The 18,441-nt window shown below is 39.2% G+C and overlaps 1 protein-coding gene across 4 annotated transcripts in view; it reads right to left on the bottom strand.

Annotated features, from left to right (window-relative positions):
* Positions 1–1,688: 1,688 nt before the first annotated feature.
* The window catches only part of LOC148035756 (CwfJ-like family protein), a 173,869-nt gene continuing 157,116 nt past the window's right edge, over positions 1,689–18,441 (bottom strand). For all 4 annotated transcript variants that reach the window (XM_087677771.1, XM_087677770.1, XM_087677772.1 and 1 more), the window contains 3 exons: positions 15,604–16,009; positions 15,294–15,506; positions 1,689–2,527 (listed from right to left, as the gene is read on the bottom strand). In XM_087677771.1, the coding sequence (XP_087533897.1) occupies positions 2,198–2,527; positions 15,294–15,506; positions 15,604–16,009 (949 nt within the window). In that variant the 3' untranslated portion in view covers positions 1,689–2,197. The remainder of the gene's footprint in view (positions 2,528–15,293; positions 15,507–15,603; positions 16,010–18,441) is intronic.

The following is an 18,441-nucleotide window of genomic DNA, read 5'->3' as shown; positions in this document are numbered from 1 at the left end:
AAAGTTAAATAAAATACATTAATCAATCAATAAACTTTAATTCTCTAATCAAAAGTTAAATTACTTTGTGACTATCAATAGAAATTGTGGTGCACCCTTAATGGTATGTTATAGGTCCCGTTAATTCACACTTACAAAAATGAAGCATGCTTCGCCTTGATTTGTGCTTCATGCAACAAGCAAATTCACTTTTTGTTCTACTCCTTATGGTGTGCACACAACACTTCACTTCACTTCACATGCCATAGTTCCAACACCTAGATTGGTGCTTTAAACCAACAATCTATGTGTGCACTCCCATTTGTGGACATTACACTCCACACAACATAGTTTCCAACTAAGTACCTTGTTTTGCCCTTCTCTATCTTTCTTCAATTTTGATTGCTTAGAATACACCAAACACATTGACTCCTTATACTACTCTTTATGGTGTGCACAGAGTGCTTTGCTTCACATGCTATAGTTCCAACACCTAGGTTGGTGCTTCGCACCAACCTATGTACACATGCATGTCCATGAACATTGTGTTCTACACAACATAGTTTCCAACTAAGTACCTTGTTTTGCCCTTCTCAATCTTTCTTCAATTTTGATTTGCTTGGGATTGTGCATTAAGGATCTTGGGGAGACATTCTTAGGCACAATTGAGAGCAATATGAGCTTCCCATTCCATCAACCATGGTCTTCACCTCTCATGAATATAGCACTTGTCGAAATTCTCAGAGACATTAGTGTACTTTCTATCTTTAGAAACTACATGTAAAAATTGCACACTCCAATAATAAGAAGTCTATACCTATCTATAGCAAGCTTCAAATCAAGATACTTAATATGTATGTGGGATAAATTTACGGTATGCTAATGAGCCCAAGGGTGCAATAGGATTAGGTTGTCCACATGACCCAAGGGTAAGGGCTTACGTGTTGCCATGGTCAAAAGAATTTCCCCATGTTGTTAGTGTGCCTTGGCTTGAAAAATTTGCAAGCAAGCATCACTCTTAACAATTTGTTAAAAAAACTACATAACCACCACCAACAACTTCATGCACTATGATGAAGCCACTTTGTAGTATTGCATTTCTTTTACACCATAGCAAACCAAGAACACCTTATATTAGGAGCCTTGAAAGCCCTTTTCCACTAACGAGAAGATGCACATTAATGTATGAAGTATGCCCAAACTCACACTATAGGCCTTCATTCAATGTATACTTTTCATTTGAAAGCAAAAAGGTTGTTTTTCTTCCAAACCCCCACAACTTCTACCAACCTTAAGACCCTTAGAAAATATTGGCTGGTGGAGGGTTTCTATTTCACACATGGCAAAATTTGATTCAATAGAAAGTGTGCATAAAGATCACTTTAAAGATTTAAAAAATAATTTCCATGCAATTCCGCCACTAGTGTAAACACCCATGGTAGGTCCACCTCTAGATTGCCAAAACTTCTGCCACTGTAATGTGAACCCAGCCTTATTCTGATTCCAAACTAACACTATACTTTCTTTGGGACACATGACTCTCTTGCATTCACTATAAGCATCTGGATGATAAAGACACGGATCCTTAGTCCAAATAAGGTAATTAAATATTAAGAGCCATGTTTTCTTTTAATTTGTATCTTAGGTACACAGTTACTCTAATACAGGTAGATAAATTATTTTTTAGTGAAAACGATGCTAGACACTGTAAAAATTTCCTGCCCTGAAAGTGTCGATTGTGTTTTAACAATTACATTATACACGGATTTGAGTTCTTTTAATGCCAGTTACAGAGATCCAATCAAGCCACGAAGTCCATTCTGGGCACTTCAGGACAGGGTAATGAACTTCATGTGAGGTCTATAGCTTGTCTAGTGAGGAGAGGAGTTATATCTTAAGGCTAGGAGCTACCTACCCTGTGTGCATAAAAACTGCAAATCATTGCAGCAACCATCAATCCTTAGGATGTGCTTATGCATCCAAATAGCTTCTCTTTCCAACTTTAATTCTCTTCCTATTGGATCCCTTGCGCAAATTCTTCTCTCATTCAGTTTTCATTCCCCCTCAAATTCACCTCATAAAGCAAAACATAAAATCCCAAGACAGCTTTTTCAAGAATGCAAGATCACCTTTGTAGGCCATCTGTTTGAAATCTAACTCTTCAGCAACAACTCAGGCATTAATCTAACATATACAATATTCACAAACGCATAGGTGATTAATCTAACATTTTGGTCCAGTCAACTGGATCCCACATCTTCTGAAATGCTGAGACCGACTTTAGTTGTTGCTCATGAGTCAGTTGCCTGCGCCGTCTATGCATCTCCTCCTCCGGCAATTTCAGCAAACCAATGATAACATCCCGCCCAAAGTGGGTTTTAAAATCCCTCTCATTGTCAATAACATGAACATAGCCCGCATGCAAGCCAAACTCCACATTGAAGTAAGGAAAATTCTTAGGGATGCATCCTCGCAGACCTTTAATGCTTGTATCAATCAGCTTTTTTGCATCATGCTGACTCCATTCATCTTCTGCCTCATCAATAGCCTGCATAGTATCAAAATAAGCAACCAAGCAGTTCATCCTTCAGTTAAAGTTTGAAACATAAAGATTTTAGTAGCAGCTCTGGAAAGAGACCTCTCTTCATACCTAAACCTGATGGATATCTTTCAACATACATTACAAGAATCTCTAATACAAGTCAAACAAAAAGAAAGTTTGATTCACCTATTCTTGATTATTTTATTTAAAAAACTTGTGTGGTTACAAAAGCATACTTGATAAGTGAAGAAACATTCAGCAAAAAACTGTGAATTCATGTTCATAGAATATCGTGCAATGTCTAGACAAGTGCATCGTTTTCACTGAAACATTGTCCATTTTCCAAAATCAGTGGATTGTGAAGGCTGTCAAATTTTTGTTGGTGGATACAACATGATTAATCTATGGCCCGGAAAGAAATGGCGAATACTTTTATTAAAAAATAAATCAAAAGCATCTACTTTCCACAAATAATGAGCCACTATTTATGGCATCTACTATTCCAACTCACCAACAAGCCCACAGCAGTCCAAATAGCCCTCCAACCACTTATGAAGGAAAGGTGACTTGTAATTTCTGCCCTTTCGATTGTGGTTATCAAATACAGTTTTGAGGAAAAGATTCTCATGTTGAGATACAACGGTGTGGTGTGGATAATGATATGGTGTGACTGCATGGGCTAGAGGCAATAGATAAAGTATACAATGTACAATAACCCATGTTCACTAGTTAACTTAAAGGTAAGGGGTGCACTAATGTGCAATGGCACTCAAGAGTAAGCACACCCAATGAGACATTGTCAAAGAAATAAACATACATACAAACTAATGTATACCTAAGTGGTGCTCATGAGTCTGGCACGCACTTGATTTTAAAGACTTCCTCATCATTAGCAAGGAATGTATCTACCTCCTCCTTGCTTGTCAAAGATTAGATGTGTTACTCTGGGCTTGCTCAAATATGTTAGCCTCTTGGCAACAAGAATGGCCCTCTTGGCTATGGCTCAGCTGCCTTCCAAAGAGCTAAGCAAAATTTTTTAGAAAACAAACGCTTTAAGACTGAGTCAATGATCCACTGAATTGGTTGAAGCACCCCTTTCATGTCCATCCATCTCGGGTTACCTTGAGCCCATTCTTGCATACAGAATAATTCATGACTATTCTTCCTCTCATCAGGCACAAACTCCCTCGGCCATTTGTTGTATGCCTTCCTTAACCCCTGCTTTAGAGACCAAGTCATCTAGTCACTTAGTCAACCATACAATTTGGAAGCCTTTACACCAGTAAGCAGGAGTGCTATTTGGGCTGCATAACCACCCTATGTGGTTGTCTATTTGGCTCTGCCATAAGCTGGCTAAGCCCCTTGATTGAGCCTTGACACTATCTTGATTCTAGGCAGCAACCGCCCTTGTTCAGGAATCAGGACCTACACAGTTGCTCTCTCAGCCTTTCAAGCATAGTTTTGGACCACTGAAACAGAAAAGCTGTTATAGAAACGTTTTAGAAGCTCCAAAACATGTTTCAGGATTGGTCTTTTTTTTTTGGGTGTGTGGGCGGGTTGAAAAAATAGCTTTTATTTTTGAAGGGGGGAGGCCTTGAACTATACCCACCCATTTTTCAGTTTGGTGGACAAGCAATGTGTTTTAGTTATCACCTTTCAATTCTAGCCTTCAAATTATACTTTTATTGCATGTGTTTACATGCCTATTTCCCTTCATTAAAGCCATCTATAGTGAGAGGATAGAAGCAGTCAAAAAAGTTTTTGCATAACTAAGGAGGTAGTACTAACTCTTAACTCTTGCTAGCAACCTGTAGATACTAAATACTGATTTGAAGGCTTGAAACCCTCAACTTGTCACAGTTCTTTTGATATAAGAGATGGAAACATAAAAGAGATGGCGACAAGATGATGACATGTTCATGTGACATTTCGGCTAGTACCCCCCATTTCCAAAACTAACCAGAACCCATTTCTTGCTGTTTCCGTTTTCCCCCTTCTTGAAACTCCCCCGTACTATGCTCTCAAGGCAACAACCTCTCTCTTCCAACCTGCCACACTCTTAGCTGCATGTCCCAATGTTGAATGTAGACTTCCTCACTTGCATGTTGATAATCACATTGCTAAACTTTTGCACACATGTCAAACATGAAGGCGGAGAAACAAGCAACTATGTCCTTGAACATCCAAGAGGGACATCCATAGTAGTGGGTAATGTCCCACACCCTCAAGGCCGGGGTGGTTAGGAGTCCTATAGAAAGGACTTGAGGGCTCATTTGTACCACATGTAGTGCATGGTTACGATGAACTGCATATTGCCATGGATGAAACATGCAATGCATTTCACAAATGAAACATTTCCATATACAACATTTCGCCTACTCATTTCACTCCAAAGGAAAAAACAGTTACTACTAAAAACTGCTCATACATGCATTTTAGTAGTGTTATTCTGCCATTTCATGTGGCATTTCACTTGAGACCTACCACATGGTAAAAGTTTCCATGCTGGAACACTATGTTTCAGGGATGATTACATTTTCAAGGGTGAAATGCTTTGCTATTACCTTTATCTAAGATGATCATCACACATGCACTCAAGGCCCTTTGGTAGTTTCATCCATATTCTTGGGTGGTGTAGGTGTAACGTACCGTCCTTGATTACATGACAGATAACGTTTTAGTAGTTGCCCGAAGTTTACCTTCCAGCCATCGCCATCCGTACTCTAACCAAAATGATCGAAAGAGCCACTACCATTACCCTTGGTTCATGGAGTACAACGCTTTTTTCCAGTAGCAGACTAAGGATTTATGAAACCCTCGCAATGCTCCAGCACAGCCACCGTACCTTTCCCCTAAGATAATTTATAGTTCGGGTTCTGAGACCAAACCCTAGGTAAGTCAGCGAATCGACCCTTCCTAGATTTTCTTCCTAGAGTTTGTTTTTGGGGAAACCTCTCAGCTAACTGAGACCACCCTGCCATAGGACTAGATTTGTCGGAAATCCATCCACTCGCTTCTCTCTATGGAAGTTCTTAGTTATTTAATTACCTACCACATTACATGAAACATATAAAAACAGCTTTATTAATTAAAAATAATCCTTTTATACACAGTTGTTCGTTTGTATAATTTACTCACGAACATATAATCAAAATAAAAAAAATTCATTGATTATATTCCATAATGTGTATCACCCGCACATACAGGAGAAAAATTACAATTTCAAGTGTTGTCTCATCCGACGCATCTGCACATCACCAAGATCAAATCCACCTATAGCTAGCATTTTTAGGTGTCCCAAGTAAAACTTGGGCCATATAGGGGACCAAGTAGTTCCTAGGTGCGTAAAAGATTTACTAGCCACAATCCCCTTGGCACCCTAACTACCTCCTACTTAATACGATCCTTGTTGGGAGACCTCTCACCATTGAAGGCGGTCCATGCTTCCACGGCAGTAAAAACATCCCCTCTTGGTATGGAGATTCAACACCTATCCTTGGGGGAGGTATAGGGCTCCTCAATTTATATCTGTTCCAATACTTAATTCAATCAGGATCTAATCTAGAAAATCACAAACAAGATTGATGTCTTCAAGCAACTATGGCTTCAATTAATCATGCAAATCTCAAGTGATGAATAATCTCGCAGCAATCGACCTTTGAAATTCACGTAGTTAGCTCTTCCCCTAGGGTATCTACATTTTGGAGTTTCTAACTTCCTAGTTTAAGGTTTATTCTTGTAACCAAGTTTCTTGAGCTTAAGTCAGTTTCTTTGACTTACAGATATTTCCGGTCTTAAAATCTTCTATCAAAGCTTCTAGATTAAACTATATCCTTGACTAATTTATTCGGGCTTTGTTCTTAATAAATCCGCCTTGAAAATTTTCTCACGACTTCTCTTGAGTTCTAGAATTTCGTAGTTTTCCTAGCACTTTCTAGCCTATAAGATGTTCTAATAATTTACCAAGTGAATACTTTAAGATCGTAGTATTTCTTGAGAGACTTATCTTATTTCTGTTGAATTTATAGATTTTTATTTTTTTTTGGAAAAACCTATGGTATTGGGATTGATAAAGAGTTGATATCCGCCCTCGTGACTCCATTAGTGACTCCGTTAGTTCTTCTTGCCTCGTGGAGAGCAATACTTCTCTCTCTCTCTAGTAGACGGAATAGGGACGAGAGTAGAGATATGACTTCTAACCGAATTGATAGAATAGGATAAAGTTCTTCAATATTTTCTCTTCACGAATTAGAGTAGAAGAGGATGAGAGACCTTCTGCATATCCCCTTCCTTGGGTTGAATGGAATGATGTCTTTTCATCTTGCGGAATAGAGTCTCCTCCTTCTCGATCAGCGGCTCTTCCTTGTCAAGATTGCTCTTGTTCCCTCTTCCTGGACATCCCCAAGCCCTCGATTTATAATTGTGCAAGGATGGGGGGGGGGGGGGGGCGGAAAGAGAGTATACTTGCTTTTTAGCGTTTTTTTATGATATCATCGATGACAGAGAGAACGCTTTCTTTTAGCGCTTCTGATGATATCATTAATGACGTCAGAGAGGGAGCTCCATTTTTATAGCACGAAGATAAAAAAGTACAAATCTATGGGCGAGCACACATGACGCGTCGTTGGGCGGCCGTCGCTCCAAGACTTACAACTAAGGCGGCGACCAAGGCATAGATCTTGGCATGGTCATCCCCAAGCCTTCAATTTATAGTTTTGCGAAGGGGAGGGGGGGAAGGGGGTGAAAGAGAGAATGCTTGCTTTTTAGCGTTTTTCGATGACATCATTGATGACAAAGAGAGAATGCTTTCTTATAGTGCTTTTGATAACATTATTGATGACGTCACAGAGGGAGCTCCATTTTTATAGCGCGAAGATAAAAATTTATGAATCTATGGGCGAGCACCGTGTGGCGCGTCGTCGGGCGGCCGTCGCTCCAAGGCTTACGACTAAGGCGGCGACCAAGGCATAGACCTTGGCATCTTGGCCTTGGCATACTTAGCAACAGGCTACGAAGGCTTCGTTGGCACCGTTGGCTGCAAGCGAGAATCCAAATCGTGAGATTACTTGTATCCATAGCCACTCTCCAAGGTCCCACTTCAGCTCATCAAGTGGTTTGCTCTTCCATATCAAAAGGTGCCACTCTCGGAACCTCACAATATATGAGGCTTTGTAGCTGGTTTTGACCGGAATAAGATGGGTAACCTTAGTTAGCATGTCCACAATTACCATGATCGAGTTGTATCCTCCTTGAACTGAGGCTAATTCAACTACAAAATCCATACTAATGAATTTCCATTTCACCTGAGAAATATCAAGTGGTTGTAGCTTTCCTCGCAGTTTAACTCGTTTGGCTTTTATTCGTTGGCAACTCAAGCATTCGGTTACGTATTCAAATACGTCTCTTTTGAGCTTCTCCCAATAATAGCTTTTCCTAACTGCAGTGAGAGTTTTAGCATAGCCAAGATATCCTGAAAATGGGAAATCATGAGCTTCCCATAGTATTTTTTCTTAAGTTTTTGACTTGAAGGAATACATAATCTTGTCCTGAAGTAGACAAGTCCTTCGTCAACAGAGAAGTCAAGATACTTTGTCTTAAGCTTAGAATTTTGTTCTTTATTTTGAATTTCCTTAGCATTTGCTAATATTTGGAATCATTATTTGCCTTCTCCTTGGTTACCTCAATGATGGGATTGCTAGGTACTAATATCAATATAGCTAGTGTTTGAGCTCTAAGAGGTTCTTCTGAGATAAGGGCATTGAGAAATAATTTGTGGTTTAAAGCATCTGCAATTACATTCTCTTTGCCCGGTCTATAATTGATCTCTAAATCATACTCTTACAAGACTTTGATTCATCGACGTTGCCTCATATTTAGATCTGGTTGAGTGAAGATCCATTTAAGACTTTTATGGTCGGTTACTAATGAGAATTTCTTCCTGAGTAGATAATATCTCCATAACTTTGATCTCTAAATCATACTCTTACAAGACTTTGATTCATCGACGTTGCCTCATATTTAGATCTGGTTGAGTGAAGATCCATTTAAGACTTTTATGGTTGGTTACTAATGAGAATTTCTTCCCGAGTAGATAATATCTCCATAACTTAGGAGCGTGGATAATTGCAAGTAATTCCAGGTCATGAGTAGCATAATTCCTCTCGTGAGTCTTCAATGTTTGGGAGGAATATGCTATTGGATGTCCTTCCTGCATGAGTACGAGTCCCAAAGCAAGAGAGCTTGCATCGGTCACTACTTCGAATTCTTTGCTAAGATCGGCTAGTTTGAGGATCGGGGCTGACTAAACTTAGCTTAAGCTTGTCAAAGCTAGACTGTTCAACTTGGGTCCATTTAATGGCAACTTGCTTTTTGAGTAGGTCGGTGAGGGGTACAACAATCAAGGCATAATTATTGATAAAGACCCAATATTTCATTGCTATTGTAATTACCCCAACAATCAAGGCATAATTCATGCTGAGAAACCTTGCATTTGGACATCTAACGTCTAATTTATGCAAGGTTTCTTAGCATGAAGTTGCTTAATCTCATCAAGGCACGTGTAACAATATCCCAAGAAATAGCATACCGGGACCCTGTTTCACCATGATTCCATAAGAAAATTTGGAAGGATTTCTCTAGTCCTTTCTAGTAGTTGACTTGAAAATAGATAAGGCTGCAAGAATGACTATTAATTTTCTACAATCATTAAATTAAGAACCTCTATTATTCCATTAAAGGATGATAGCTCACTTGCCCATTATTCCCTTACCTTGTTGTTGAACCGATTAAAGCATTAGGTTTGAGATATTCTAAGGCCAAGAGGGTAGCTTAGATAGTTGAAGATTTCACCTGTATTGAACACCTTAATGCCATAATTGGAAACTCAATTCTCAAGATCATCATGGCCCATACAGATCTCGGTCTTACACTTGGATTTATCACACCAATCCCAAAATCTCATAGAATGAGTGGAACACACCCATAAATGCATCTAACTCACTATGGTGAGGTCTTACAATGTTGGCATTATCATTTAAAAAATGATTGGGTGATGAAATGTCCCCCTTAATGAAGACCCAACCCTTCAAAAGGTGCCTCTTTCAACTAGCCAATCAATCTTCATGAGTTAAGGATTAATGACAATAGCAAAGAGAAGTAGCATCAATGGACATCCTTGCCTAATATACCTCTTCAAATAAAAGACTTGAATGTCATGTCATTAATACACAATTGAGTAGAAACATTCACAAAAATGTCTTGATTATGCTTGTAAAGTCTCTTCCAAATTGTAATGTTCCAAGAGAAAAACTATGAAACCCCACAATCTAGATTTAGGAGTCTCTAACTTCCAATTTAAGATTTATTCTTCTAACCAAGTTTCTTAGCTGTTTCTTTAACTTAGAGATATTTCCGGTCTTAAAATCTTCTATCAAAGCTTCTAGATTAAACTATATCCTTGACTAATTTCTTCAAGGTTCGTTCTTAATAAATCCGTCTTGAAAAATTACTCATGATTTCTCTTGAGTTCTAGAATTTCGTAGTTTTCCTAGCAATTTCTAGCCTATAAGATGTTCTAATAATTTACCAAGTGAATACTTTAAGATCGCAATATTTCTTAAGAGACTTATCTTTATTTCTATTAAATTCAAAATATAGTTGTCAAGTACGAAAGGTACGATACAGTACAATACGATAAAATATGGTACTAATTGGTACCTTATGATTTTATAAGGTACAGTACGATATTAGTACAAAAAAATTTAAGATGATTTTTTAAATAACAAAAATCATAAATCATTAAATGATAGATCATAGAATACATGTTTAAAGTGGAAATAGCCATTTCATTACAGAATAAGATGAATACATGAGGATGACCATCGCGGTTGCATGGGCTAGCCACTACGCAAAACATGTGATACAACTAGTGTCTAGTATATCTGATATAAAAAAAAAAAGAGAGACCTGTGTTATATGAATCTATGATGAGGCATCACTATCATCATCATCATCAGAACCATCAAAGTGCTCATCAAGAGAGTCTGATGATGAGACACACTCTTTGGCATCTGATGATGAGACACACTCATACTCATTCTCACTAATGAGGTTACCATCATCATCAAATGATGGCTCCCTAGGTGGCGGCTGTGTAGGCAAGAGGGGGATGTCATCATGAGGCACAAGATGTGAGCTCAATTCTTCCTCCTCCAACTAGTGCTCAGCCTCCAGCTGTTGTCAATGATCGGCTGCCACCACCTTCAAGTGGTCACATTATTGTCATGTTTACCGCTTCCAACCCAAGAGACTATTGCATTTTGGTTTCCAGCCTACTACCCTTGCACTTTCAGCCTCATCTCATATCCAATTGGTTGTTACAACACTTAGGATTTGTCTCTACTAGATGTCACACATCAACACCTCCCATGAGAGCCATTGGCTATTGGACAGCTCTACCCTTAAGCATCTTGTACACTCTTCCTTCATTTACTATATTGATTCATTCATTCACTTCAAAGCTATCTTTCTTCTCTGTTTGCATTTTGTGTTTGTGTTTGAGTTCTTTGTGTTTTAGACTGGTCATACACTCTGAGTGTTTTCTTTTGCAAACCCTAGCATATCTCCACACGGTATCAGAGCATACTATTCCATATCTCCACAAGATATCAAAGCTAGTGATCTTCTAAAGAGTTACATGAGGCTATTGTGGATTGTTTGGTTTATTCCAGATTATATTATACATCACGTATTGTGTCATAGGGACGTGAAATTTTAAGATGCTTTAACGTTGCCGATAACATTTGATTAAGTTATTAATCAAATGTACAAGGTTGTTTAGTACATGTGATACACATGGCAATTATTTCACGGTAACAATAACAAGCCAAGGACCCTGAGAATGCAATGGGTGTCAAAGATAAAAGTTGTGATAAGTTATGCCAATTGGGTTTTGGTGGTCAATTGGTATCAAATTTGACCCCTAGGACAATTGTTTGGCCAATAAGTGTCAACAGTGACACTAGGGACCAGCATTAATTAATTAATTAATGTCAATCTAAGGGTCAACAGAGGTTAGGGACCACTCCAGGTTGCAAATGGCCTAGACAATTTAATTATGGATGTACATTTAATTTTGGACAAGGTCAAAAGGATCGAAATTAATTTTTAGAATTATTTAATTCTGAATTTAATTTAATGGCTGGATAATGCTGAAAAATGGATTTAAAAGGGTAGCACTTGGCAAAAATGCCCATGCAAGACTAAAAAACGTTTTTGGGGACTAGGTCTCAGCTATTCAGTTAGTTTACAACTTAGGGGAGAGAGAGATAGGGGAAGCTAATGGTCCATTTTTTTATCAAGGAACAGCAATTTGCTGCAAAAGACAACCATTAGGAGATCTCAATAGAGGGGGATAGCAAGGAGACGCCTTCCAAGGGCTAGCAACAGCATTGCTAATCAGGTGACAAAATTTTAGAGGTGCCTGGCAATGGTGACTACATTAAATGCAAGCTGGACAAGCAGCAAGTAAAATTTAGCGCTTTTCACAAAGAAAATCAGATTTCTCTCTCATCTTGACATTCTCTTACCTTCTCCAACCCATTCTCAAAATATCTTAGCCAAATTTGGTGGACAGCAAAGAGATCTCTACTGTAAACCCTAAATTTTTGCAAAAATTAGGGTTTAGCAACCACCTTGAAACCCATGCCTACAAGAGAAGGCATCATACACGTTCGTGGGATTGACAGGGATTACATATGCCATACCATCCATTGTGAATTAGGGTAACATTTGGCCAATTGGTGGTTCCATTTGTATAATTCTTGGGTGAAAATCAAGGTGGCCCCAAATTGCTTGCTAATTGTATATACAGCAAGGGACTTTTGGATCAACAAAGGAGATGGTGGAATCTCAACTTGTACTCAATCCATTAGTACTTAAAGTTAAAGAAATACCAAAAGGGGTACCAATTTTGTGGCCAACTGGGTGTTTATTGTCCAAGATTATTAAGGTAACTTCTGCATTTCAATTTATGCTCAGTTATTAATTGCTACAATTAAGTGCTTGATTAGGTTTTTCCACCCTATCCGAAGGAAAAGGCTGGTTTCATATTGATTCACAATGGCTCAAACTACTCCATCTTCGGATCCTTTTATGCTTTCTCAAGCTAGTCCTTCAATGGAGGTTCTGTTGAGGCATTATGGTCTTGATTTGGAGGGCAATGCTCTATCTACTAAATCAACCTGAGACCCTTTCGGCGGTGATAGTGTCACACCAAGGAGGTTGAGAGGGGGTCTTCCCTAAGGAGGTAGCATAATTTCTCCACTCCTTGGTATCTATGTTCATCAGTGGCCAACTATGCGGTGGATCCTAGATCTCCCCCTCAACTAGTTCCTCGTGGCATCTCTAATTAGGTTTGGTCATTATCTTCCCCTAGGTCATCCTCATCCTTAGGAACCTTAGGCTAGTTCTCTTTAGGCTTAGCCACACTTTTTCAAATCTTCCGATACACACTTCTTGCTTTCATTTGCTTCCACTGTATCTAACACTCATTTAGCTCTCTTTTTCATCTAACATAGCATCCAAAGCATCTTTATATGAAACATTTGGTATGCAGGTTTCTTTCTTGATTCTTGCATGATGAATTTTGTATTTCACTTGGGATTAACATTGCAAGTTTGCTTTTCTATTTCTTGCCTTGGTGAGTATTGCCTCCATTAGTATGGAGATGGAGATCGTATTTTCTTTCTCGAGAATAGGCATTCTTTTCCCATATCTTAGTATCCATCTTTCTTTCCTTTCAGTTGATGTGTTTTTATCATTTAACCCTCATTCTCTACACCTAGTTTTCTTTAATAAAAACTCATTTAGGTGGATTGCTACCCTTGTGGTTGTGCTTTTGAATTCTTGACTGGCATAGGAGCCATCTCTTGAGGTCAAGTTTCAAGCGTGCCCATGATGCTTTGGAGCCATCTCCTTAGATTCAACATGAACAAATCCCGACATCTAACTTTTCCTCACTCTTCCAATTGGAGAGGGTCAAGTTTTCCTCCTTCATCCATTTAATCTCTATGCATGGTGGACTGCTATCTTGGTGCTTCTTGACTAGCATGGAAGCTATTTCAGCTAACATGTGTCAAGTCTATCTTCACATCACATTCTTCATGGTTCTAACCACACAAAGACCAACATCAAGTTCCTCTTCCTCCTTCAACATCGACATACATGGTTGAGAGGGGATCTTATAGTAGGATTACCTCATACGAATAGAGATTTTGATGCAATCTAGATTGTGTCCACTAATTGATCAAAATGGCTCCACCACAAAGACAATTGTCAAAAGCCATGAGTTGGCAAATCTCTTTGTTGAGCATCTTTATAGACTTTATACTTTGCCCAATGAAATAGTCAATGATCGAGACTCTTAGTTCACTCGCCATTTCTAGCAAACGATTTTATGCTGACCAACATCATACTCCCAAAGAGCTCCAAGAGGATGTGGATTTCCCGTAAAGTCCCAGAGGATCTCCAATTCAATAACTACAAGCAAGTGCAACAAGTAATCTGTGAGGTAATGTGGTCCTTTCCAATTTACCAAGCAGATAAGTAGTGCATCCTACGAGCTTGATTTACCTCTAGAGATTTTAGTTCATCATAATTCCACATGAATCATTTGAAGAAATGATTGGGATAAGGTAAACTAATAGTTTTGATAGAGAAAGTCTCGCAGCTCGAGGATACTCTTGTTATGTTCCACTCAAACTCGAATTGGTTTTGACCATAGAACTAAGCAATCCCATCGGACCATTTATCCTAACTATTTGGTCAACTGGAAAAATTGCTCAAAGGCAGAAGCTAATTGTGAAGAGTCATTTTTCCGAATTCATCCTTGTTGAGGACAATAATCATTCATAAGGGGGGAAGTGTAACATCCTTAGACCTCTGGATGGGCGCTAGTAACATTGGTCACAATGTTCATGAAGTCACTTAACATGAATCACTAAGGGCACTTCAAGGTTAGGGTAGCTGAGTCCTATAAAGAGGACTCAAGGGCCTCTATGCACATTTATTGCATTATCACCACTCTTGGACTATTGGCCCATAGGCCGACAAGTCCATACATTGGGATGGTGTGGGCTGGACACTGGCTCTTGGAGACTTGGTTGTGACTCAATGTGTTGCTAACTCCCAACCTCCAGGGTGAGCCCATTTGGCTTTATGGCTGGGAGGTGAGCCTGATGTCCATTACCCATATGTTCATGCATATAGCTTGTGTCATGTCTCATATACAAGTTGGATCCTAGGTGGATATTTTAGGGTGGAACAGGATAGAATTGTGTGTGACTAGAGCCATGTTGGTAATCACTTTCTGTACACATATGCTATCACTCGAGTTAACTCAATGAACTTAGCAGTTTCCCAATGGATTCTGACCTCATAATTTGAGGAGTTAAGCCTGTCTTTTCAATTTTATATGCATGCTGTACCAAAACACCAATAAGAGGCCACATTAACAAACCTTGAAGGCATGTTGAGGTAAGATGTGGTCTATTGCAACTTCAATGAAAAAGTTAAAACAGTCTGTGCTATAGACATCATCCAAAACCAACAGAATGCTGAGAGCTACAGGATAGAAATGTTCAAATTGCTGACCATTACAATAATAACAGCTGTCAGCAAATGCAGAAATGACAATGGAGGCAAAAAACTATACTACTATAAAAAATCTGAATAGTAATCCTAGCCTTATGAAATCATTATGTAAGAGAAATACCTTTTTGAAGTAAAGTGGAGCTTGCTTTGCAACTTGACTAGGTACAGGAATACATTCTACCAAACAATGTCGGCGTTGTTGGGCAAGATGCATTGCAGTCTCTGTAAAGATGACGTCCTTCCCTTGCATGGCAAACATCCGTAGAATACATTTTTTATAATTTCGAACCTCCTCCCACACATTGTCCTCTAAATTCCGGGTTGATCCTTCATGCTGTCCACAGAATGCATGGTGTTTCAAACAAAAAGATAATAAACCAAATATCAGACTTATATCCTTTTCCAAAGTTCATCACCAGCCATCAAGTTACCTGCATGGGTACTATAAGACAATGGCCTTCCACAAGAGGCTCCCATGGAGGTAACATCAAATATGTCGAGTTGGCTATTGACGTGATCAGGTGCCTCGGGCGTGAGGGATTGCCAAAACAGAACTGACAACGTTCTTCCTGAGTAACAATGCGCTTGTGAACCCGAATGGCTTGCCTTGCTTCTTTTTCTCCTGCATTCTTTGATGGTTGCCTCCTCTTCTTGTTGTCTGAGTCTTGAATAGATGCGTACTCATCATCAACAGAGATAGACTTGTTGTACTGCTTATTCCGCATTATGCTGTCTGCCATCCCAGCATCTATATCATTATTCCTTGTGTGTCTTTCATAATCACCCACAATACTTTTAAGGCTCGGTCCATTGTTTTGACTTGGAAGTTTCATTGTCCTATCAAAATTGCAGAAATATGACAGATCAGCATACAGAGAAAGCACCCCCCATTTGATGAAGTATCAACACTTGATATAGTATCGGAGTGGTGCTTCCTGTGGGCAATATTAATGAAATTATGAGATAATAGCAGTATTTACACAAAGAAGGACCATATTTACAGTAAAGGAAACTCCTACTGGCAAATACTTCATTTAACATTATATAACAGCGCTTTGATGAGATAATAGCATCACTTACACCAAGAAGAATAATATTTACAACATAGAAATCCCTGGCAAACAGCTCACTAAAGTTCGGGAAAATCAATAGCAATAAATCACACATCATCTAGCTCCTACTCAGACAAAAAGCATTGATTGGCCCAAGCACTTAGCACCCCTTGCAGTATTTCTTTGAGATAATTGAAAGTTGTTCAACTCGATGCAAAGAACCTAATTCTAATCTGAAACTTAAGAGTTTCAGCCACTAGCAACCGTAACCAGCAACTTATTCTTTAGTACCTGCTCTCAAAGATCAGCCCTACACTACCTAATCACTAAGCCACCAGTTGCTCTTACCAATTGTCTCCCAAGCTTCAGTTGTGGCCAAATCTGTGATTAAAGCAGGCAATTTCAGCACCAAACTGACCAAGATACCTGGCAGCAACAACACTCCTGCCCTTTGAGGAGAAAGAAGGCTGCAGAAAGCCTGCACACAACCCTATACAGCAAGTCTACACTGTCTGTTGGAGTTGTAAGCGGCTGTAGGAGTGAGCAGCAGCAGGCAAGTGTGAATGACACAGAGAGAGAGAGAGAGAGAGAGAGAGAGAGAGAGAGAGAGAGAGAGTACGATTCAATTTTGGGTGTACCAACAATGTTGTTGGTACACAAAGAATAAAATGTATTTATACTTAGGGCACGTAAGGGTGCATTCACATGTACAACTAAATAATACACGTGTACAATACAAGGAGGTAAATAAAGGACCTTTATCCCAACAACCTCCCACTTAAAGGTCCAAAGTGAACCATATAGCTATCACATCCCAACACTGGAGTTCTCATAGATATGCCGAGATCCTCTGCAAGTTTGCTCAACCATATAGCTTCCAAAAACTGTCTATTAAAGTGATATTGCACATCTATATGCTTTGTGTGTGAATGATACATGGCATTCTTAACCAGATACACAGACTCTAGCTATCACATCCCAACATTTGAATACTCATAGATATGCCGAGATCCTCTACAAGTTTGCTCAACCATATAGCTTCCTTAGAAGCTTCAATAGCTTATATGTATTTCACTTCAGTAGTACTCAGTGCTACGATGTTCTACAACCTAGAGCACCAAGAAACAGCCCCACCAACAACTGTAAAGACATACCCGCAACTGAACCTGCGAGTGTCCAAGTCACCTACCATATCTGCATCACAATAACCCTACAAACTAAGTGTACCCTACCCATAGCAAATACATTTTCTTTGTGTACCTTTTAGGTATCAAAGAATACGCTTGACAACCTCCCAATGTGTTTTGCCAAGATTTGACATAAACTTGCTGACAACTCCCACTGCATGAGCAACGTCTGGACAAGTAGCAACCATAGCATACATAAGAAAGCCACATGCTGATGCATAAGGGACTCCCTTCATAGCATTGGCTTCCACGCCATCTTTTGGGCTGTTGGCTTTACTAAGTTTAAGGCATGGAGGTAAGGGCACCCCAAAAGGCTTAGCTTCAGCCATGTCAAATCTGTCCACTACCTTTTCAATGTACTTTTCTTGAGGTAAGAATGGCAATTTCTGTGTTCTCTCCCTACGAATCTTCATGCCCAAAATATGCTCTACATTCCCCAAATCTTTCATGGAAAAAGCTGATTTCAACTGATCTTTGAGAGCATCCAAGCTAGTCTTTATTTTCCCAACTAGCAACATCTCATCCACATACAAAACAAGTATGATGGGACTGCCATCTATATCCTTTTTCATGTACAAACAATGATCTGCATGGTTGCGTGAAAACCCATAAGAGACCATAAAGGTGTCAAACTTTTTGTATCACTGTTGTGGAGCTTGCTTCAGCCCATACAAGCTACGTTTTAGTTTACACACTAACTGCTCTTTTCCAAGAACTACAAAGCCCTCGGGTTGTTTCATGTAGATTTTTTCATCATAAATCCAATACAGCAGTGAGAGCAAAAAGCACACGTAGTGTGATCATCTTCACAATAGGTCAGAAGACCTCTTGGAAGTCAATCCCTTCCTTCTGTGCATACCCTTTGGCAACTAGTCTTGCCTTGTACTTGGGTTTCCTATCAATTGTCTTTACTTTGTAAACCCATTTGTTTGGAAGAGGCTTCCTTCCTTTGGGCAACGACACAAGGTCCCAAGTATCATTAGCATACAGATATTAATCTCTTCCTGCATAGCTAGCTCCCACTTACTGC

This window comes from Lygodium microphyllum, chromosome 5 (genome assembly GCF_053477565.2).
Source record: "Lygodium microphyllum isolate KBCC chromosome 5, Lygodium_microphyllum_v1.1.10, whole genome shotgun sequence".
NCBI classification, from domain to species: domain Eukaryota; kingdom Viridiplantae; phylum Streptophyta; class Polypodiopsida; order Schizaeales; family Lygodiaceae; genus Lygodium; species Lygodium microphyllum.
This window is presented reverse-complemented; position numbering and strand designations above follow the sequence as displayed.